General features: G+C 51.6%; 3 protein-coding genes across 3 annotated transcripts in view; 2 read left to right on the forward strand and 1 right to left on the reverse strand.

Moving 5' to 3' along the window:
• Positions 1 to 1,738, forward strand: part of sfmbt2 (Scm like with four mbt domains 2) — an 11,746-nt gene extending 10,008 nt beyond the window's left edge. Inside the window, 5 exon segments of the mRNA XM_068755534.1 lie at positions 77 to 246; positions 332 to 506; positions 509 to 594; positions 830 to 949; positions 1,041 to 1,738. Coding sequence (XP_068611635.1) covers positions 77 to 246; positions 332 to 506; positions 509 to 594; positions 830 to 949; positions 1,041 to 1,181 — 692 coding nt within the window. The 3' untranslated portion in view covers positions 1,182 to 1,738.
• A 5,081-nt stretch (positions 1,739 to 6,819) lies between these two features.
• prkcq (protein kinase C, theta) lies at positions 6,820 to 11,856 on the forward strand. The gene is made up of 17 exons (XM_068754972.1): positions 6,820 to 6,937; positions 7,701 to 7,900; positions 7,989 to 8,049; positions 8,229 to 8,406; positions 8,492 to 8,523; positions 8,639 to 8,724; positions 8,836 to 8,965; positions 9,069 to 9,178; positions 9,296 to 9,419; positions 9,507 to 9,676; positions 9,822 to 9,995; positions 10,069 to 10,160; positions 10,249 to 10,311; positions 10,395 to 10,533; positions 10,613 to 10,801; positions 11,032 to 11,160; positions 11,355 to 11,856. The coding sequence occupies exons 1-17, from the start codon at positions 6,820 to 6,822 to the stop codon at positions 11,511 to 11,513; spliced, it is 2,154 nt and encodes a 717-aa protein (XP_068611073.1). The 3' UTR covers positions 11,514 to 11,856.
• Positions 11,857 to 12,032: 176 nt separating this feature from the next.
• On the reverse strand, positions 12,033 to 22,770 carry tbc1d30 (TBC1 domain family, member 30). Its single transcript, XM_068755305.1, has 14 exons — positions 22,272 to 22,770; positions 20,793 to 20,957; positions 17,753 to 17,814; positions 17,522 to 17,587; positions 17,324 to 17,449; positions 16,852 to 17,037; positions 16,695 to 16,764; positions 16,520 to 16,618; positions 16,275 to 16,443; positions 16,096 to 16,201; positions 15,914 to 16,020; positions 15,683 to 15,834; positions 14,954 to 15,202; positions 12,033 to 14,028 (listed from the first exon to the last, which is right to left on the reverse strand). The coding sequence occupies exons 1-14, from the start codon at positions 22,768 to 22,770 to the stop codon at positions 13,031 to 13,033; spliced, it is 3,054 nt and encodes a 1,017-aa protein (XP_068611406.1). The 3' UTR covers positions 12,033 to 13,030.
• Positions 22,771 to 23,093: the final 323 nt, after the last annotated feature.

Genomic DNA, 23,093 nt, shown 5'->3' on the forward strand with positions numbered 1-23,093 from the left:
TGAACGCATCGCCGCCGACTGGCGCGTCCCGGGCCGGCGTTTCGAAGCCTCCGATGGCGTTTTTTCGTTTCCGCAGCTTGTTACTACGTGAAGAGGAGGAAGCTGTCCAAGCCGACGGGAGGCGAGGAGACGGCGGAGGGTGACCTGGCCAAGCCGCCGCGCCGCAGGAAGAAGAGGAAAGCCATCTTCGTGCAGAAGAAGAGACGCTCGTCCGCCGTGGACTACGCTCCCGCCGGCTCGCCGCAGGTCGGGCGACCTCGTTCTCTCTCCCGCGCAGAAATGGATGCTGACGTTTTTGAAGCTCCTCACCTCTCTGGCCTTCCTCCTCCAGGACAGCGACGAGGAAGAGGAGCTGCTGCCGTCGGGCAGCGAGGGCAGCAGCTCGGAGCCCCGAGACGACCACACCGACGCCTCCTCAGTGGAGGCGACCTGCAGCCGGCCTCGCCGGGCCGCCGCCGCCGCCCGCCGCTGGTCATTCGGCGCGGGCGTCACCACGGGAGCCCGGGAGGCCCCGAGGGCCTCAGGAGGTCGACGCGCTCGCTGTCGTCCTACAACCGGAACAAGTATCAGACGCCCAAAGGACAAGACATGCAGGTGCAGGCAGAGCGACAGCACGCTGGAGGTGCAGCAGGGCCCATTACTGGGCCCACTGCAGATCAGCGAAACCCATCAGAACCCCAAAAAAGCTCTTCTTTATAAGCGCAGAAGAAGAAAGAAGCATTTTCTTTCACCGTATTTATCTTCTGGGGATGTTTTTAACAGCTGTTGTCGTGTGTGTGCGTGTGTTGTTTGTGTGTGTGTGTGTGTGCGTGTGCGTGTGCGTGTGTAGGCGGAGGAGGACGGGCAGCTGGTTCTGGACAGAAACCCTCTGGAGTGGAGCGTCGACGAAGTCGTTCGGTTCATCTGCTCCACCGACTGCGCGCCTCTGGCCAACATCTTCCAGGAGCAGGTGCACAAAGAACGCTCCGTTATTCACGCGACCTTTAAACGCACCTGGGGTTTCACCGTCGTGACCCCTCCCCTCCCTCCCTCCCGTCCAGGACATCGACGGCCAGGCCCTGCTGCTGCTGACCCTGCCCACCGTCCAGGAGTGCATGGACCTGAAGCTGGGCCCCGCCATCAAGCTGTGCCACCAGATCGAACGCGTCAAGGTTGCCTTTTACAGACAGTACGCCAACTGACCCGGGGGGGGGACGAAGCGGCGCCAGGTGGGAAACGTTTTGGAGAAGAAGAGGAGAATCATTTCGGTGTAAAATGCGATGCGGATCGGACAAAGACGTTGCCGCCGCCGCCGGAACACGGGAAGCGCCCCGCCCGCTTCGCCGATCTGTGAAGACTTTTCTTTGTTTGTTGTTTCTCACTTCTTACCGTTCAAACGATGACCGACCACACCCGGCTCCTCCCTTTGCATCACACGATTGGTTCTAGGATCAAAAAAACTAATATATTTGTGATATTTATGGTAATTTATGGGAGTAATCCGTCCATTTGGATGCAGAGAAAATAATTAGTTAACTATCAAAAGAAGCCCCTCAAAGACGTTGAAGTTATTTCTAGTTTGTATTTATTCGGTTTGAGTTCACAGAGGGAATAACGCCGTCCAATGAAATGCTTCTGCTCACTTTTCATTGTTTTTCCGGTCCCATGAAATCACGGAAGCTATTTTGTGTCCATCTATGCAAATAGGTCGCAGGTATTTTTTGTAAGAAGGTGAGAAAATAAATTTCTATTGATTTTTCTACGTGTGCGTTCCTCTAAATATCTTCACCTCCACCAAGGACGCCGTTCATTTGTCCTGGTGGGACGAGCCCAGGCGGAGCTGCAGAAGAACCTGCTTTGGTGAACGGAGGACGAAGGGTTAACAGATTCTCTGGTGATTTATAGGAAGTTGTGCTGCAGAACAACAAAGATAAAGAGGAACCGCAGAAACAAACACCGAGCAAATTATTGGCAGATTCACGAGCAGGAATCCGTGCGCAAAGCGTTTCCAACAAAATGTGAACCTTAATAATAAAACTATTCAAAAAAAGATCAACGGAAATGTGTGCACAGTTGGTTAAATGTCGTAAATATGTTTAAACTAAGCATTAAAAGTAAAAGATATCTTAACGTCTTTCAAATATTTAAGCTAAGAGATAACTAATTAAAATTTGTCTAAAACTCCTAAAACATGAACCGTTACAATATTCTAATGAAAGGAAATGATCAATTGTAGATAATCACTTTGGGATGAGGAGCATAATTGATCTCAAACTAGTGTAAAAGAGAGATTAAATAAAATAATGACCTGTGAAACTGCTTAATGATTGAAAAACAGATTGATCGATAAAATAAAGACTCGAGTGATCCTGAAATTTGGGTTAAATCTAGTAAGTAAATTCTGAATTTGTATAAGCTTTATTGAAACGCGGCAGGAGGACGGCGTCTGGAACACGCCCCGCTGAACAAACAGAACCATAAAACACAGTTTAGGCGCAAACAGACCCGAATGATAAGGTGATCGGCTCCGCTCCAGATTACCGGCGGACCAGTGCCAACAGGAAAACCAGTCCAGCCGGCACCAGTTTGATCCGGATCAACGGAGGCTAACAGCTAGCGGTAGCTCCTTCGGCCGTAACTGGAATAAAAATAGAAATCACAAAAAAACAGAGAACAAAAATAAAAAAAATTCTGTTTTGTGGTACAGAGCTGAAAGACAACCGCAGCCCGAGGCGTTGCCATGGAAACGCATGCCAGACATGCATGTACTTTACACATTAGCACGAGACGTGCTCTGGAAACCAACTTCACCCTTTCCGGAACTGTTGCCACGGATACAGAAAAAATGTACTCATTAACTAGTTTGTTTCCAATTAGAAATCGATAAACTTTATAACATGTCCCCCAAACTGTTGCCATGGAAACGCAAACAGTTCAATCCCCCCCCCCCCCCCCCCCGACATGTGTTTGATGTGCAAACAGTGAAATTATTTAATGACAAATAATAATTGATAAATGTATCATTTAAACTTCCGACAGTCAAAATGGAGGAGCTGAATATTTACACGAGATAACAGACGGACGGACGATGTGGGACGATGTGGGACGAGGACGGGACGATGTGGGACGATGTGGGACGATGTGGGACGAGGACGGGACGATGTGGGACGATGTGGGACGAGGACGGGACGAAAACTGGGTTGGAACAAATTAGCATGCATCAATTTAAAAAAAATAACAAAGAGTGTGTGAAAGGACCCAGTGTGTGTGTGTGTGTGTGCGCGCGTAGGTGAGTGGATATGGGGGGAGAAAAGGTGTATGAGCTCTGTCTCTTTCACTGCCGCTGCAGGCTTCAAATCTAGGTCACGCAAACACACACGCACACGCACACGCACGCGCACACACACACACACAGAGTGTTTAAAGGCTCTGGAGAACAATGAGAAGTGATGAAGATGATGTTTGATCCCAGCTGAACTCCTTCAGCCCTTCCAAGCAGAAATCCTCGTGATGTGATTAGCTTTCTTTCCCCGCCTGGTTTTCTGTCTTTCCTGCCTGGTTTTCTGTCTTTCCTGCCTGGTTTTCTGTCTTTCCCTGCCTGGTTTTCTGTCTTTCCTGCCTGGTTTTCTGTCTTTCCCTGCCTGGTTTTCTGTCTTTCCTGCCTGGTTTTCTGTCTTTCTTGCCTGGTTTTCTGTCTTTCCCTGCCTGGTTTTCTGTCTTTCCCCGCCTGGTTTTCTGTCTTTCCTGCCTGGTTTTCTGTCTTTCTTGCCTGGTTTTCTGTCTTTCCTGCCTGGTTTTCTGTCGCAAACGGTCTTCCCCTTGTCGGCTTCACTTTATTCTGCAGCATCCGAGTGACATCATCAGTGACATCTTCAGTGACATCATCAGATTCAGTGACATACTGTTGGGTTTCTGGCAAGTTTGAAACACAGGAAGTTGCAAAGCAAACGCTACCTGGACTTGCTGACCAATCACGAGACAGCAGCCGGCTTGACGCGGACCCCTGTCTCAGAACCGGCACACGGTCCTGATGAAGACGGCGAGGAAGGAGAGCGAGAAAAGACGGGACGTAAAGTCATCCAGTTACAGTGAGAAGGGGGTTGAGCAGTGTGTGTGTGTGTGTGTAAGATGAACGTGCACGGGAATGACGGCGGGGGTCGAGCGAGTAAAAAAAGAAGTGGCGGAGGGGGGGGGCTGTTGTGCAGCAGCTGGTTGGCTGCTGGCTGGTTTCCATGACAACGGGTAAAAAAATAAAAATAAATAAAGAGTGCGGGCTCCGTTCCTCAGTCCCGTACTGATGCTCTGTACAAAAAATGATTGATCTCCATCCCGATTGGACAACAAAGGCTCGCTTCCGGAAATAAAAAGCAGAGAGATTCATTCTAAATTATGTAAATCTGGCGGCTCGGCCATGAGGGAGGGGGGTGGGGGCACAGAGGATAATGGAGGCCCGCAGGGGACAGTAGAGGGCAGTAGAGGACTATAAAGGACGGGACAGGATAGGAGGATACCCCACAGGACAGGCACCAGTCCAGATGAGGACAGTCAGTGCCCTAAACGTACTGCAGTACAGCATAAAATGCAGTATAAACAGGAGCCTGCGAAACAATGACAGACGAGAAGAAAAGGACAATGAAAGATGGAGTAAAATGAAAGGACGCTGTCGGGCAGAGGGTAGTAAAATAAAGCCAAACAATAGTATAACTATACCAACAAGACAGAGTACTATCTGTACAAGTACTGTAAATACACACGGTCCCGCCCCCCCTCCGAACGGAACGTGATGGATGGGATCCGATCTGAAGCTTCAGGTAATACAGGAGACATGCACTGGGAGGAATTTACCTGCAAACCCAAAAGGCTTTTACATGAGCACTGGCGCCTCCTGGTGGAGAACGTACGCCACAACACTAATTACGTTGGTTTGATTTGTGCAGAATTGTCTTTTTCTAGTTTCTGGGTGGCATTAAAACGTATTTCTCTTCATATAAAAAGTATTTTATAAATAAAATATATTATAAATAAAATTTCAACATTGTCTTTAATCAGTTTAAAACATTACAGAATGTAGAGATTAGTACAAAAAGATGGGAGGGAAAAGAAAACGGCATTAAAGTCTGACTGAAAGGCTCGGAAACACCAAAGCTAATAATTATAATATAAAAATAAAATCTATTCTTTTTTTAAGAAGATGTACTGGATGTGACCTCCTGCAGTGCGTTTCGCTTGTGTTGCGTTCAATGTGCCCTCCGACGTTTGAAATATTATTAAAATTGTCATCTATTGTAGAAAATATTTTTTTATTACACCTCAAGGACTCGCAGCAGAAGTGGGGCATTCGGGGTAGAAAATGTGCATCGGATAATTGAGTGTCAAAATGATTCTATTAAATTTGCAAATTAATTCTCTACACTTTCCGAGATACGTCATATTTACTTGCCTTAAAAAACAACTAAAAGCACGCACGCATGCATCCCCTGCGTAAATCCTTTAATCAAACACCTTAAATGCGTTCATAGGTGCTGGTTTCCATATATTCCCACGTTCCTCGAACGCCCCACAGCCGTGCGTTTGAACGTCCTGCTGCCTTCGGTCCGTCGAGGATCGGATGAGGAGCCGTTTCTGTCCGACACTAAACTTCAGCGCGCCTTCACAGGTCAGTAATACCTTTTACAACGTTTATTACGAGGACTTGAACACCACACGCGCGAGCCCTCCACTTTTAATCCCGCGTCTCGCCTCAGAATATTTGTTAAACCAGATTATGAGCTCGTATTTGGCTCCATTTATTTGGTAATTCGAGTTCAACGCTGTTAGAAAAATACCTAACCAGCACCTTTGCAGTAATAGATTACACATCAAGTAATAAAACTACATTAAAACTTCAAAACCAAAATGTTAAGATCATTTTTATGGCATTTTAGAGCCAATTGTGATTCTTATGTGCATTCGAGGTAACTGGAGAACAAAGCCAACAATAAATTAACCTTTTAAAAACGTTTTGCAAAACCTACAGAAACACTTGAATCTAAAAGTTCGAGTATTTCATGAATGCAACGTTTGCAGCGAGGGAATAATAAAATAAAGGTCACGTCTCTGGCGGCGACCACTTCAGGGATTTAAAGCATCTAATTTGAGTTTGATCTCTTAATGAAGGTTTTAGTGGCTCCCAACAGGCCCACCTGTGAAGCGTCAGAATAAAAGCGCGGAGACAGGAAGCGTGCACGCCGTTGTCACGTAGGACAGGAAATGCGACGCCCACTGTGTGAAGGCAGAATAATCCCGCAGATTAAACTGCACAGTTACTGAATAATAGCACGTAATTTCTTAACCCTTAAAGTCCTCGAAAAAAAATCTGCTAAAAAAAAAAAAAAAGCTCTTTCCATTTTTACCATCAGTTCCTGAAGTGGCCTTGATAAACCGGGGTCCCGTGCCCGACGCTGACCCAGGGTCAGCCGGGTTTACAGCGAACAAGGTCACGAGTGCGACGAGTGCTGCGGACCGGGGGTGCACGTTTAGTGTTTCAGTTCTATTAATACCGGTAGTCGCCTCCCCATGCAGCCTCCCCCCCCCCGCCACCGGGACCGCCGCACACAAATACACAAAATAACGCACACTCAGGCCGGCCTCAGATATCACAGCGACCGCCGGGAGGCGGCGTCCAAGCTTGGGTCGGGTCGGGTCGGGTTCCGTGTCCATGAAATCCGTGTCCTCTCTCGCAGCACTAAAGGTGGGAACGCAGTGCGCCTCTTCCTCCTCCTCCTCCTCCTCCTCCTCCTCCCTGCCACCCTGACGTCCGGAGTCGGAGCGGAGAAAGCCCCCCCTGGAAGATCTGCAGCGATGTCGCCTTTCCTCCGGATCGGGTTCTCCCACTTTGAGATGGATCCCGGTCTGGCGTACCACGAGGAGGTGCTGAACCCGTACTGCGCCGTCTACATGAAGGAGGCCATCGACACAGGTCAGCGGCGGCGCGGCGGCTTCCCGACGCGGTCAGAGACGCACGTTCTGCGTCTGGCTGTCTTCACGCCGGTGAGACTGAACGTGTCGGAGGGGAAGGAGGAGCTTCTGGTGCCGCGTCTCCTCTGCCGAACCACGAGGCCGGCCCTCGGAGGCATTACAGCGAGCCGTTACCAACATTCTGTCCGTGCACGTTGAGTACGCTGCGGCGTCTTTCTCTCTGGCACCCTGCTGAGTTTGGGAAATTTAGTCCCCCCCAAAAAAAGAACTACAAAAAGATGGCCCCCACCTTCAAATAAACGCGAGGCGCCGCTTCAGCCGACAGCTCTCCCTTTGAAGTGTTCCACAGAGTAAAGCTTTAAAGGGGATTTTTTGGGATGGGGGGGGGTTAAACGCAGCGTTTCCAAACTTAAAGGAAGCATAACTGTCGACTCTCAGCTAAACTAACAGAACATCACGTGATGAACCTCATCCACCTGAGCACACAGGTGGATGCTGGTGGTCCAATCGGGCGGCCGTGTTGGGACCCCATCAGCCCCCCCCCCCCACCGCCGTGACTGCTGTTCCTAAAAGGATGCGGGTCACACGCAGCGCTGGTGCAGCTGAACACGCATTCTGCTGCGCTGCAGGCACACGCCCCTTTCGGCGGGGGGGGGGGGGGGGGTAATAGTGTAGTGTAATAAGACAACGTCAGATAACGTATCGTAATAACGTATCGTAATAACGTATCGTAATACCGTATCGTAATGGAGCTTCGTCTGCAGAAGAGGGCCCGGTGTACAAGCAGAAGAAGCCGACCATGTACCCGCCGTGGAGCACGACGTTCGACGCGCACGTCCACCGCGGCCGCGTCATGCACGTGATGGTGAAGGACCGGACGGCGGAGCTGAAGTCGGAGGCCGCGGTGGCGCTGGACCTGCTGGCAACGCGATGCCAGAAGGAGAACGGCAAGCTGGAGATCTGGGTTAGTGCGGGGGGGTCAAAGGGCGCGATTGGGCTTCTGCTTCCATCCCAGAATGCACCTGAAAAGTTTCCTCCCGCTTCCGTTTCAGCTGGAAATGAAGCCTCAGGGCCGCCTGCTGATGGAGGCCAGGTTTTACCTGGAGAAGAGCGGTGAGTGCTCCGAGCCCCCCCCCCTTTGGGACTCCCGCTTCTTCAGCGCTTTGGATCGCTGCCCTCTGCTGGTCAGCAGCGTGAATAGCGTAGGGCTTTGTGTGGGATCCTTTTCGCTGACGCTTTCCCGACAGGTGTGGGGACCCTCTAAAGGTGCGTGATGCTTTCAGATGCTACAGGTCAGACGGAGGGGGGCGCCGAGTCCGATCGGGAGAGGGAGGGGGAGGGTCTGTTCGCCCTCCACCAGCGGCGAGGTGCCATCAAGCAAGCGAAAATTCACGAGGTCCAACGCCACGAGTTCGGCGCCACCTTCTTCCCGCAGCCGACATTCTGCTCCGTCTGCAAAGAGTTTGTGTGGTACGTAGCGGGTGGCGACATCACACACCAGCTCCCGCTCTTCATCACCATCATCATCATCATAGCCGTCGTTTCTGTCCCACAGGGGTCTGAACAAGCAGGGCTACCAGTGCAGACGTGAGTTTCTACTTTCCACGAAGGTTCAGCGTTTCCTTTTTGAGACCCCCCCCCACCCTCGTGCCCCCCCCCCCCCATGTGTTCTTAACGCTGTCGTTCTCTCCCGTGTCTCCAGAGTGCAACGCAGCTATTCACAAGAAATGCATAGACAAAGTCATCGCCGAATGCACCGGCTCGGCCATAAACAGCAGAGAGACTATGGTGAGCGCCCGCCTCTCTCCACAGACCTGTGGTTAGCATGCAGACGCTACGCTATCGGCAAATCACGGACACAAGGCCTAACCCGCGTGGCGTAATGTGTGTGCGCTGCAGATCCACAAGGAGCGCTTCAAGATCGACATGCCCCACCGGTTCAGGGTCTACAACTACAGAAGTCCCACCTTCTGTGAACACTGTGGGACCCTGCTGTGGGGGGTCGCCAGACAGGGGCTGAAATGTGAGGGTGAGAGGGGGGGGGGGGCTTTGACTTCTGTGTTTCTATTTGCTGTTATCAGGATGGTGTATTATTATTTTTAAACCACACGACGGCGCTGTCGTCCGTGCAGAGTGCAGCATGAACGTACATCACAAGTGCCAGAAGAAAGTCGCCAACCTCTGCGGGGTCAACCAGAAACTGATGGCTGAAGCTCTGGCCGTCATCGAGAGCCAGCAGCTGGTCAGACGACCGTTCTGCTCTTTCAACGCGTTTGAATTGAGATGAGAAAAGTGTTTTCACTTCTCACGCGACTTCCCAGACCCTCACGGTGATCTTGATCCTACCTTTTGCCGTTAGGCCAGAAGCACCAGAGGAAGTGACATCATCGGTCGAGAAGGTCCAGTCGGCGTTGGCCAGTTGGGAGTAGCCCGAACTCCATCTGGGGTAGTAGCAGGCGTATTGGCCACGCCTACCCAGAAAGGTACACGCCCATCATGCCTGTCGCTTCACCTTAGCGTTTGTATATCAAGCGTGTGCTTCCTGTCTCCTCACCTGCCACTTCCTGCAGGGCTGCAGGGCGTTTCCTGGGACGAACCGACTGACGTCGGCAGGTCGACCGCCGAGGCGCCGACAGAAGAGGAGCCTCTGTACGCGGTTCCGAGGAAGGAGCATCGCTCAAAGTTCACCATCGATGACTTCGTCCTGCACAAGATGCTCGGGAAAGGCAGCTTCGGCAAGGTACGGGAACCGGTCCGATTCAAAGAAGAGAACAGAACAGAGTTAAGAGCCTCGTTCAGACAGGAAGTCAGCGATGGGAACGGCACAGGGAACCTGGTCAATTTCAAAAATCAAACATGGATGGATTAGACTTTCCTGTTTCCAGGTGTTTTTGGCTGAGCTCAAAGAAAGAGGGCAGTTCTTCGCCGTGAAGGCTCTCAAGAAGGACGTGGTGCTGATGGACGATGACGTCGAGTGCACCATGGTGGAGCGGAGGGTCCTCTCCTTAGCCTGGGAAAACCCGTTCCTGACCCACCTTCACTGCACCTTCCAGACGAAGGTAAAGGCGTACGCGGGCGCTCAGACCGCCTCTCGTTTCACGCCACCCACGTCGCTGCGTTGGTCATTCCCAGGAGAACCTCTTCTTTGTGATGGAGTACCTGAACGGCGGGGATCTCATGTTCCACATCCAGAGCTGCCACAAGTTCGACCTGCACAGAGCCACGTACGCGTCCCGCCCCCGAGGGCTCTAAGCATGGTGAATACGGGTCCTTTTAAAGACTTCAAACTTACCCTTTGTCTCCGCCTTGCAGCTTCTACGCAGCCGAGATCATCTGCGGACTCCAGTTCCTGCACTCCAAAGGGATCATTTACAGGTAGAGCCAGAAGCTGCTGCAGAAAACAAAGCAAAGCAGAGGTCAGTGCGGCGACGCCGCTGCGTCTGCCTCGTCTCCCGCAGGGATCTGAAGCTGGACAACGTGCTGCTGGACTCCGAGGGGCATATAAAGATAGCAGACTTCGGCATGTGTAAGGAGAACATGCGGGGAGACTCACGGACAACGACCTTCTGCGGGACGCCCGACTACATCGCCCCCGAGGTGACCTGGGAACGCGCCTCCACGCTTACAATGAACACTTAAACCTGCCTGTCGTAACGGTAAACACGTTCTCTGTGAGATTCTGCTGGGGCAGGCGTACGACAGCTCGGTGGACTGGTGGTCGTTCGGGGTGCTGCTGTACGAGATGCTCATCGGCCAGTCTCCGTTCCACGGACGCGACGAGGAGGAGCTGTTTCAGTCCATACGAACAGACAACCCGGTTTACCCCCGCACGCTCAACAAAGACTCCAAAGACATTCTGGTCAAGGTAGGGGGCGTCGACGCGAATCCACGGACGTCACGTCCAACGAAGTCACACCGTTGATTGGAAAAACATCGTCAATAACGAGATAACGCGTTTCCTCATGAACCCTCCCTGTCCACTGCAACTACGCAGTGTAAGAATACTACCGGTAGTACCTTTTCTTGACTTCCTGTATGTGATTTATCGGCTTTATCTCAAGTGTTAATGTTCCTTTTGGTGTATTTCCGCCGAAGTTGTTTGTGCGAGAGCCGGAGGAGCGTCTGGGGGTCAAGGAAAACATCAGAGACCACGACTTCTTCAGCAGCACCCACTGGAATGCTCTGGAGAAACGGCAGGTGGAGCCGCCCTTCAGGCCAACATTGGTACAGCCTCAGTATTTAATTCAAATCTGCAAATATTCAGTGTAGAATGCATTCAGAACTGCAGGATTACAGGCATTGTAACCCGTTCTGTGTTATCCTACGTACCAGTAACCCTCGTTCTAACGATACCCAGCAGACTGTGAGCCTGTGAGATCAACACAATCACGCGAACGCTTTCCCTCCCACCCATGCAGACGTCTCCCAGCGACTGCAGCAACTTCGACAAAGAGTTCATCAACGAGAAACCCCGGCTGTCGTGTGCCGACCGGGCGCTCATCAACAGCGTAGACCAGACGATGTTCACCAACTTCTCCTTTGTCAACCGGTCAGTGGCCCGCGTCACGGCGCGCTGACCGGCCAGCAAGCGAGGACGTCACCCCCTCACAGCTACCTGGCGCTTATTGATCCAAACTACAGAAGACTTTAGACCGCGAATGTCACAAAACACAACTGCATCCACCGGCAGGAGGATACACACCGGCGAGAGACGCTTCCCGTCTCTGTCCATCTTTACATTTCTAGAAACAAAAAGATATTTACAAAAAACTTTCAACAAAAAGTGGCAAAGAAAATATATCGAGTCTTAATAACGTAGTCTAAAAGATCACGTTGTCTGTCTGAAAGTATAGAATTAACCTCCTTTTACGTATTTATACCACCGTCTTGCCTTTTATACTCGGGATGTGTTCATCAGTAAAGAATTATAATTAACTTCTTGTCCTGTAATGGTTTCATTTCCAGTCCGATAACACAGTTTGAGTATTTCATCTGGCAGAAAACAGTAATTAATCCTCCCAACCAGCAAGAAAACAAATATTTAACCGGCATCAAACGAACAAGGGGACCGAGTTGATTTACTTTGTCAGCATTCCTTTATTTGGTGCCATCCGATGACATCACTCCTCACAATCGAGGATACTTTGGTGCGACTTGTGTGTTATAATTTCCCTCCATCACATGCAACATACAAGAACACGGCCTGTGTTTATGAAACATTTGGTGAACATGTTTGCTAGCGAGGATGACACAGAAAGCGTGCTCATATTTATATCCTTAATTGATTTTTACAACGCTAAAGCCAACATACATTTATGAAAAATAATAAAAAAGAGGTCACACACAAAGATGGCGACCGGAAGCGATTCAAATTATATTCAAAATAGTCTTAAATGCTTATAAAGTTTAAATTATTTTACTTTCAGTTGTCGTCTTCAACTGCAATCTTTGGTGGAAACTCAGATTTGTAAAGTAAACGATGAAATGTTAATTTCAAGAATACAGAAAAGTAGTTTTTAAATAATCAAACGCCTTCAGCTGGGAATACACGGGATAAATCGATCCTACTTGAAGCGCCGTGTAGATTCCCTGTACGAGAGCAATTAGCTCTTTATGATTTCATATAATAAATTCATCTACAATTAGATTTGTCACATTAGATTTAAACGGCATCCGCAACCCAAGTGTAGCATTCCATTCACGCTTCCTTCAGCTATTACATTCCCACTGTAATAAAGAATACGTAGGTCTTCTCCTCACACTGCCAAATATGGTCAGTTCATCCTGGACGTCTTATTTTACCACATGTTCATTAAGGACCTGTGAAGGGCTCGATCCTGTCACAGTTCTGTGCTAGCTTTGCCGTTGCTATGAAGTACAACGCGTGGATGAAACACTAAACGATGACGAAACTTCCTTCATATTTAACTCGTCTTTAATGGCTTCTGAATTTAAGGATTGTACAGTTCTAGAACGTTTGTTCTACAACACATGAGAGCCGTTTCCTCGGTATGCAGGAGGCAACATGGTGCATTTATAGCACGAATTATTTGTCTCATACATCATGTGTCATCAGCGCGTTCGGGCGAGGATGTCATCGCCTCCCCGCGGTGCCGGCGCCGCCGCTACGGTGGAGGTTACGGCCGAGCTGTGGGAAGTGAACGGAGGGAGTTCTGGACGTGGGTCCGTAGAGGCCGAGATTCCGGGCTGCCGACGATTTCCTGGGTTGCTTCACGCTGGGGAAAGGGGAAAAGACCTGCTGCTTGGGGGTTAGAGCGCCAGGGGGCGGAAACGTTGGGGTGGACAGGGAGGACGCAGAGCAAAGCGAAGGGGTGGAGGGGGAGGAGCTTCTGTAAAAGGTGGAGGTTGTGGGAGGAGGGACGTTCAACGCGTGGTGCGGTTCCGACGAAGCGATGGTTGGACAGCGTTCGTCGGTGTTTCGCTCCAGACCCGAGGACTCGTGCTCTTTGCGTCCGTTTGAGGAAGGCGGAGGAGGAAGAAGAGGGACTTGGGGTTCAGGTCTAGGCTCCGGTGGGTTCACGTTGTCGGGGGGAGTCGGGTTTGCCTCGTCCTCTAAATCAAGGGAGTCCAGCTGCACCACCACCTCTGCGACCTGCGGCGCCTCCTCGCATACCGGCCCCGTGGTGGAGGAGTCGGGAGACAGAGGAGCGGAGGAGTCACCGCTCTCTTCCTGCTCCTCCTCACCGGTCTCCTCAGCCGTCTCCTCTTCACCCCGTGATCCCACTCCTTCCTCCGAGTCTCCGAAGCCCAGCTGCGCTCGAGCCCTGGCGACGTTCCTGCGATGCACGCGGACGTGAGCGCGCCACGGCGACCCCACGCCCCCGCCAGCGCTCCCCGGGGATCCGGTGCTGTTGGAGCGCAGCGATCCACGGCGCCGCCTGGTCGGGGAGCCCTGGCTCCGGGACGGAGGAGCGAGTCGTGACCCCGAAAGCGTGGATTTGCCAGCGGACGGGAGGCCGGAGCCCCCGCCGCTCGGCTTCCGGCCCAGGAGGAGGTGGTTGATAACGGCGCCGGATGGGTTGAGTTGGGACGCCGTGACGCGGGTGGCGGGACACTTGTCTGGAGGAAAAAAGATTAGAACATGATCCTTCAAATAAAATGGAGTCAGAAGTAAATGGTTAATTATACAAATATTCTCTTTTATGATGAATTAATCCAGAAAAAGTTCTAAAGTTGTGATCTGGATATTGTTTTGCTAAAACATTATGATGGAAATTGATGTGGAATCAGCAACCAGAAACCAAAGCAGAGCAGATTCAACCCAGTTTATGTAGGAATACAGTCCACAAAATGTGGAAGCTCCACCGGACACCAGGGGGCGCCCAAAGATTTTATCCATCAGGCCCTTCAGACAGAAGCGTCACTTCCTCGTATTACATCAAATATGAGGTACTGATCTCTAAAGACTGACGTTAGTTTGAATCTGAAAGGGAAAAGCGTCACATCAGAATTTACTGCCGTTATAAAAGCTTCAGCAGGAGAGGAGCGGCCATTAGAAGGAAAGAGAGGTTATTAATGATAATAGCAAAGCAGGCTCAACCCAGAGGATCCATGAGAGAGAGGAACCGGAGACGCCTGCCACTTACTCAGCTTCGAGCGCCAAAATAAAAGCACGAAGCCGCTTCTCATTGTGTTTGGAACGCGAGATATTCGGACATTTTAACCGGGTCAGTTTTTAAAACCCGATTTACCGACGGGCGTCTCCGGTTCATATCGAGAAGGTTCGGTTTGTGGCAATGAGCGCGACCCTTCGCCAGCCGTCCCAGAGGCGGTTTTTAGAGCTTAAATTAGTGGCGTGGCGTCTTCGTTTGGACGCCGGTACCGTCAGCGCGCTGGCGTCCGGCGACGCCTCCGCGACCGTCGGGATGATTCTGGAGAACTTTTGGATTTGTGGCCACCTCGGGTCCCGGTCCTACGAGTCACACATCATCGTCAAACAACGTCACAGACACACGGCCGAGGAGGCGGAGCCAGAACTCGTGTGCGTACAGGCGCCCCCGTTGCAGCGTAAACCGGATCGGAACCACGGGCGGCCCGTCACCTGTGCGTATGCAGAGCTGCATGGACTGCTGCTGCTGCCGCCTCTTTATCCGCGCGTACTGCTTCTTCAGCGCGTAGATGTCCGTGTTCATCCTCTCCATCATCATGCTGTTGATGGCGGCCTGGTGCTCCGCCCTGGCTCCGCCTCCAGCGGCCACCGCTCCCGGACTCAGCTCCGCGATGCTCCCCTGCTCCGACCGCTGGTCTGGCGGTGGAGAGAAGGACTTTTAGAAGTCGGCACAGTTTTTTCCGTCTTGGCTTTCGGACGTTTGCCGGATGTGAAAAGAGCAAAACACGCAAATCATCCCAAATCCGAGGATTCCTTTAAGCTCCTTTTCTGATTTCGACGCTCGCCGGTTTAATCGGTCGAGCTCAGGACACTAAACGCCCTCGGAAAAGCCTCTTAAAGCACAAACGTCATCAAATCCAAAAGACGCCTCGGAATATCGGAGACTTTGGGGAGTCCGTGTTGCATTTATTCGATACGACAAACGTTTCCGGATCTTCCGGTGACTCGTCGCGTTAGCGAAACATAATCCAGCGTCATAAGAACAAAGGGAAGTCTCTGCAGCGGGCGGCGCCGTTTATGCCGCTCCGGATCAGAACCGATGCTTTATTGTTTGGAGGGACTGAAGGAACAGGAAGTGGTGATTCTTAAATAAAAAGAAAGAAATGAAGTTCTGACCTTTCAGATGTTTCTGGTATCTGTGCAGCTCGGGGGCCAGGAGGCCCCCCAGGGGACCCAGGCAGCCGAGCGCGGTCACCACGGCGTCGTCGTCATCCATGTCGGCGTCGTCGTCGTCGCTCTCCCAGCCGCCCAGACCGCCAAGACCGCCACTAGGAACAGACGCCGCACCTCAAACACGTCAGGAAGCGTCCCACGGATTCCAACGCTTCGGTTCAGCTCGGGACAAACCTTCCGCCGGATTTGACCGACGTGGGGAACGGCGTGATGTTGTAGGTGTACTTCTCCCTCAGCTCGGCCAGCTGAGGGAAGGGGAACGCCGCGACGGCGTAAACTTCCTGTTGGGTGAAGAGGAGCAAGCGGCCGGATTAACCGGGTGAAAACGGCGCCGAGGCTTCGGATCGGGGCCGCACCTGCATGAGTTCTGCAGCGTCGACCAGGTCGTGCTCCAGCATCTCCCGAGTCAGGCGTCCCATCGCGCTGTAGAACTCGTCCGCCGTCTGACAGTCCTCGATCCTCCTGGAGGAAGGTGAAAGCCGCGAGACGTTTGATCCGTGTCCGGATTCCTTTTAGCCGACGCCCCCCCACTTACTCTCCCAGTCGCTCCCAGATGGCGAGGGCGGCCCGGAACAGCATCTCGGATCCCTCGAAGAACACGGAGTCCCAGATCTTGAGCACGGTGGGCGCCGGCAGGCAGGTGGCGAACATGGTGAGGAACCACTGCATGGTGAAGACGTTGGTCAGCGGGGGCTCGTAGCTGCCTGCGGGACATCTAAGGGTTAAACGCTCCTGATCAATATTCATCCCCGGGTCACCGACGGTTCCCAGTTTCTGCACCTCCCGCTTCCTTGTTTGCAGCTTTCTGGAGGTGGTGGAGGTGCTGGGAGAGCCTGGGCAGCTTCAACCGGAGCAGGTCTCTGAATACCGCCATGTCCACTGAGCGGGGGGGGGCGTGGTTAGAAAGGTCCCGAAGGAACCCCTGCTGTGTGTGTGTGTGTGTGTGTGCGCTCACCCGACAGCGCTCGCAGGTTGTTGGCAAAGTAACTCTCAGGCAGGACTTTGTCGATCAAATAGATCATCACCTGAAGGATGAGAGGAAACGGACCCGCACAGAACCGATTCTTTAGAAGCGTTGCGTTCAGGCTCTCCGCGGCGGCAGGAATCTCTACCTTCAGCGCGTCGCTCTCGTTGCCTTCAGTGACCTCCAGGATGAGGGCAGCCAGGACGTTGAATCCCTGGCAGTAGCCCACGGCTTTGTTCCAGCGGGCGTAGGCCAGCAGCACCCGCTTCAGCACCACCCTGTCCTGCTCCCCCTCCTGGCCGCAGTAAGAACTGCAGCCGGTCCTGTGCAGGTCCTGGACATTTGGAGTCGGTGCATTATCGGGACGAATTAAAGGGCAGGGGACAAACAGCAGCTAACGGTCGGACTTTGCTCTGTCGAATCTGAGTCACCGCGTTTCCCATGATGCAACACTTCCTGCTCGCTGACAGCAGACAGAAAGCGTTTTATTGGCAGGGTACGGCCACCGGATGTGCGTCGCCCTTCCCGAGCGTGCACACCCTGCGGAACAACGACCGGCTGATTCGACGTGCACGTCTTAAATCCCCATTTATCCGTCGTGCACAATCGTCTGCGGTTACCTTGACGATCTGGATGCCGAGGGAGTCGTCGTCCGGGTTGCTGCGCTCGTTGAAGGCGAAGCGAAGCGTCTTGTCCCAGTCGATGGAGATGCTGTGGAGGTACCGGTCCGCCAGGGTCAGCCAGACCTGGGGGGGGGCAGATTTAAACCTTCGGCCTTCAGACAGAGACGGACGTTCCTTGTGGTTTCAGCTGCGTACCCTTTTCCTCCATTCCTTTGGGATCCCGGTGGGGAGTCGAGCCACCGCCTTCAGCGCGTCGTACCACTGGAGGGAAGAGAAGAAGAGAACAGCCTCACGTCTAAATCCCGCTGAACTACGGCTCCTGCCTCGCTAGCATAGCAACCGCTAGCAAGCGAGACTCTACTACAGCCGGAACACTTTCTGTATCAATACATTATAATCAATATTAAACAGACTCGTGCTGCTCACCTGCTGGAATCCATTCTTTCCCAATGATGGTTCAATGGTGAACTTCAGCCTCGTGTCAACCCCTAGAAGAACGAAGAACAAAGGAGGACAAAGAAGAACAAAGGAGAACGAAGAAGAACGAAGGAGAACAAAGAACGAAGGGGAACAAAGAACGAAGGGGAACAAAGGAGAACGAAGAAGAACGAAGGAGAATAAAGGAGGACAATAAGTCATCTCAAATTAAAACACATATTTATCATCATACATCTATCTAAATCATCTGGATCATTAAACTGATGAAGTAATTCCATTGGCTGGAGGAAACTGACGTCACCACGACAGCGCCACCTGTGCTATATACGTGGCGCATCTTCCTCCGTGATGACGTCAGGCAAAAAGAGTTCTGTGTTTCTGACCCACAAATAAAGCTCCTGTATTTTAGTCCGTATTATTATCAGCTAAAATGAGACACTCCAGAAAGACTTTCAGAATAAAACGCGACTTTTTAATCTTCAAACGCGGCGTTTTGACTCCCGGAAGAGTCGCTGTCCGTTTCCTTCCGGTGCTGAATCCGCGTCTCGCAGGAAATCCCCTTAAATCGTATTTATTTATTTGCGGATTACATGTTTGGAGCATATTTAGGGCAGTCGGTTAAACGCTTAGCGAACCAGACGGTTAAAGGGAAGATCCCGACGGGTTCGGCTCTCTCCGGCGGAGGTTCGGCCGGTCGATCCGGGCGGCTGACGGTGCTACGAGTCTGACCGATGACCGTTTTCACACCGACAAAACGCCTCTAAATAAACCGGGAGGACCGTTTAACCTGCGTGGACCGCCGCTGTCGTCTGGTCGTGCGCCATGCTGGATGTTTCCGCTCGGAGCTGCGCAGATTAAACGCAGAGGAGCCGCCCCCCCCCCCCCCCCCTCCCCCTCCCTCACAGATTAGACCGATGAAAGTGTTCGGAGCAGAGGCTGACGACATTAATGGGCTGCACTCTCATCCCAACCGCAGATATTTAATGTCTCCTGATTGGATGGGCGAGGGAAGGCAGCGAGGAAGGAGGAAGCAAGGGACCGAGGGCAGAAGGACTCGGTGGTAAAAAACAAGTGGAATAAATTATTTTAGCTTCTGCTCTTTAGTTTGTTGTTTCCCCCAAGTTTTAATAAAGTTTAATCTCACCCGACAATAAATATAATTTGTTTTATTTCCTGTTATTTATCTGGAGTTGAGCGAAACGGAGAATAAAATAAAAACGTTCAGAGATGTAGGACTCAAAATGAGATGAGGACTTTACGTTACCGGATGTAACTCCGTTACTCGCAGCAGGAAACCAGAATAGACGCAACTTGTGTTGGTCTTCAGTCAAAAAGCTCTTTGCGTCAGCCGGATCAATAAAATCTGAGTTCGCTTCCCGTTTCCCGATCGCCTGCAGATCCACCGAATCGATCCCTAATGAGCTCATCAAACACCTTCAGGCTTCTTTAAAGTCGGAAGATTGACTTTTTACCCAGAAACGACGCATTGAAGAAAATGTTTGTAATGAAAGTCGGTAAAATATCAATACACGCGTATCGATACTTCCATGTACTCTGAAATATTAGAGGCGTTTGCTCTGCAGCGTCATCATGCTCCGGTGTCCGGCCCGGCCCCGGTTCGGTTCGGTCCGGTCCGGCTCGGTCACCTGGCTCTAAGGTGCAGAGCAGCCGCGGCGCGCTCCGGGAGATCCCGTTCCGTTTCCTCAGGACGTTGCTGATGAGGTTACCGACGCCTCCCGGTGCCCGCTGCCGCTGCTTCGCGCCGGTCCTCGGCCTCCTGCCGGCGGCGGCCAGCCTCTCCTGCCTCATCGCGAACCGGAGGCTCGATCACCTCATCCCGGTACAGCTCGCTGCCGCCGCGACGCGGAAAGGTAATCGATGCGGGCTATCGCTGTGATCGATTGATCCCGGTAAAACACCGTCGGTCGGTCGGTAAACCGACTGAAAGTCGATCGGTTTCGGCTGTAACGCTGCTGATGCTGCGCTCCTCCTCCTCCTCCTCCTCCTCCTCCTCCGGTGCAGCGTCACCGGGAGGAGGAGGAGGAGCCACGACGGAGCGGCACGTGGGGAGGAGACAGAGGAGGATGACGTAATGGAGGAGGGGGGGGGGGGGGGGGTCCATATTATATAAGACTAAGAGAATGCTAAGCTAACACTGCACGCTTTATTCATTGGACCAAAAGGCTTTGATTTAGAATGCATAAACTATTTATTTAATAGAACAGGTTTAACTTCATCTCTGTGCAAAGTCAAGCATTAGCCACATCACGCGAATGATCAATAGCATTAGCCGCCATTAGCTCTGCATGACTGCAACGTCCAAACTCACATAATCAATTCTCCTCGGATGGAAGCGAATCAGCTTTAACATCTACAAACTACCCAAACTAAACTCGCGTGGAAACCGGTCACTTCTCAAACGTACGCACATTTATAAAATGGCGTTTTCAACCCGACTCGGCGAGGCGGAGTCGGTGAGGCGGAGTCTCGGTGAGGCGGCGAGCGCTTCCTGCGTCTCAGCCTTGAATCGACACCTGCAAATATTCATTCTGCAAAGAGCCTCGGTGAGAACGTCCAAAGCCGCTTCAGTAACACCATGAAGCTAGAAGCTAACCCGCGCCATCGCTAGGCAACAGCTAAATGCACGTGCAAGACGTTCCCTTCGTTAATAAAAAGGAATAAATACACAACCAACACAAACACAGAGTCACACATTTACGCCACACGTGCTAGCGGCCGCTGTGCTAACCACAATCACGTTTATTAGTCCGTGCTTTGTGTGACAATCGTTGGCTGAAATAAAACAACAACAACAACAACAAGAATAATTTAGCGTTTGTGTTTTTACGGGAAAACCGGCTAAACAGGAAGCGGCAAAAACACAATCTGTCGCCGTGTGCTCCATCACGCGTCAAGAATAAAAAAGTAAACGGCACAATAACCACAGACAAAGACGCCCCCCCCCCCCCCCCCCCCCCCCGAAGAAGGCAGAGCCACTTTTAAAAGAAGAAGAAGCGCAGATTCTTACGTCGTTTCTGCGAGACGGCCTGAAGACAAGCCGTGATGATGTCATAGTTCTTCTGCAGTTTGTGGCAGAGGCGGTCCCGTCTCCTCAGCTGGCGAATCAGCTTGGCCGACTGCAGGCCGGTGCGATATTTGACCTCCTGGACGATTGATCGCAGCGCCTCTGGAGCTGAAAGGGCAGGTTTGCTTTTAATGAGCGAGCTGCAAAAAGAAGCCAGAATGTCTCACCGACACTTAAATCCACGACGCAATCGGTTCGATCATCGCAAAGATCCATAAATAAGTGCACAGGATGTCATCTAAGCTAAGCAAGGAAATAAAAACAAAAGCTCCACGCGAGACATTTTTTCTTTCTATTTGAGAAAAAGAAAATTGCTGGAAAAAGTTCAGATATCTTAAAAATAAATAAATAATAATAATAATAATAATCCTGTTGCCATAAAAATGTCTGAAAATGAATATTCAACGGCCCCAGAATCCCCGGAAAGTTTCACGCAGGATGGAGGAAGCGTCTCAGCCGTCTTCTGTGGCGTCATTGTGACCGTTTCCTCTTCCTGAGTGGCAGCTCTCCGCATTGTTCAACTCGACTGAGCCTCACGTGTGCGGAGGGCAAACACTGAACCCGCGGGTCGGGTCGGGTCGGGTCGGGCCGTGTTGACTGTAGGATCCCGCTTACACAGACGAGACAATGGGACCGCATGCCTTAAGAGAGACTCCCGGACAACACTAAGACACGCCGTCCTGAGCTCTGAACACGCTGGTCTGGGTCTTTGGGGGGGGGGGGGGGGGGGTGTGCTTTGAGGGGACCCGTCAGCCGCCTTAAATCTCATCTGCACGTCTTTGCTACGCCGGTTCGGCTTCTCCGGATATCCGGTTTCAGGAAACCTGCCTGGATGATGTCGAAAGGAAGCAGCAAGTACAGATCAAATTAACGACGGTGCATTCAAAGCCGCGCGTTAATAAACGTCCACCTGATGCGACCCTAACCCTAACCCCCTAACCCCCTAACCCCCTAACCCATTTACGCCCTCTGGTCGGAGTGGCTGCTCTCGATTCATTCAGGCGCTGCACTGATCCTGACCTTTGAAGCACATCAGCCAGACCAAGATCCAGTCGTGACAGGCCGCAGGGGGGGGGGGTCGATTCTTCCATGCAGTGAGGCTGCTTTCATGCAGATCTTAATCAGTATTCTGCAGTCAGTATCAGCAAATACACTCAGTAAAGAATCAGAGTCTGATATTTGAGATACAATTTCCTTGTAGTTTAAATCTACTTTTTTTCTTCCGTCTTAAATTTTAACAAAGTACTTTCAACAGAAATATTTATTTGCTTTATTATACACACCTAATGCACCATCCGAACATCAGATCTTATTCAGATTTTTCTTTTCTTTTGTAGAGTCTTTAAAATATATATTTTTGTCAGAAAAACCTTTAGCAGAGACTTCGCATTTGAATCTAAACCATGTCGGAACTCCTCTCACCTTTCTGGGACAGGTAGTTCACCTGATGCCTCCTGGTGTGCTTCTCCTGCAGCTCCTGGAGGAAGCTGGATCCGGAGTTACTGCGGCCCAGGAAGGCATCGGATCCGGACGCCTCCGTGGAACTGTCCCAGCAGTCCACGTTCCTCCTGCTGCCCCCGCCGCACGTCTCGTAAAGCTCCACCAGTAGACAGTCCACGATGGAGCTCCGGGGAATCCTAGCTCCATCACCTTGGGACTCGGAGTCACTGTCCGCCGCCGCGCTAGCCCTCCGGGTGTCGGTGCCGGGCGGAGCTCCGCGGTCGAACACCTGTCCCGGAGCTGATGATGTGTCACTCGGTGTCCCGGCCGGGCTCGTCCACTGCTGAAACCCGCAGAAATCATCCCGGTGGGAGGCGACAGAGTTTACAAAAACGCCGCTCTCGTCCTCGGAATCCACTCCGCGGTCGCATATGTCAACTTCTGAAAGTTCATTCCCGTTTACTTTTACTTCCGTCGCCATTTTCTTTTCCACCAGCGCGTAATTATTTAAAACTAATTATGTTCCTTTTTTCGCTTTTCTATGCTCCGGCTGTCATTTTAGCAACAAAGTTAGCCGAACCTGTTAAGTTTTCGAGAGCGTTTTTGAGGCGGATAGAGTTCCTGGAGCACTCCATTCCCCTCCTCAGAGAGGGAGAACTTTATCTGCAGCTACTCGTTTCCTTCCTGAATAGGAGATTCCCGATTTCCAGCCTCCCCTCCTGCAGTTGAATAATGGACCAGCCCACTCCTGAACTTCATCGCGGCTGCTTAACTTTTTCTTTTCTGGCCGCGCGACTTGTGCAT

The sequence above is a fragment of the Brachionichthys hirsutus genome, chromosome 22 (assembly GCF_040956055.1).
Source record: "Brachionichthys hirsutus isolate HB-005 chromosome 22, CSIRO-AGI_Bhir_v1, whole genome shotgun sequence".
Classification (NCBI taxonomy): domain Eukaryota; kingdom Metazoa; phylum Chordata; class Actinopteri; order Lophiiformes; family Brachionichthyidae; genus Brachionichthys; species Brachionichthys hirsutus.

Coding starts and splice junctions, on each gene's coding strand:
- prkcq (XM_068754972.1), top strand. CDS start 6,820: ATGTCGCCTTTCCTCCGGATCGGGTTCTCCCACTTTGAGATGGATCCC. Junction 8,966..9,068: donor ACAGGGGCTGAAATGTGAGG/GTGAGAGGGGGG, acceptor TCGTCCGTGCAG/AGTGCAGCATGAACGTACAT. Junction 9,996..10,068: donor ACTGCACCTTCCAGACGAAG/GTAAAGGCGTAC, acceptor GGTCATTCCCAG/GAGAACCTCTTCTTTGTGAT.
- tbc1d30 (XM_068755305.1), bottom strand. CDS start 22,770: ATGGCGACGGAAGTAAAAGTAAACGGGAATGAACTTTCAGAAGTTGAC. Junction 16,202..16,274: donor ATCTGGGAGCGACTGGGAGA/GTAAGTGGGGGG, acceptor ACCTTCCTCCAG/GAGGATCGAGGACTGTCAGA. Junction 16,021..16,095: donor ACGCTGCAGAACTCATGCAG/GTGCGGCCCCGA, acceptor TTCACCCAACAG/GAAGTTTACGCCGTCGCGGC.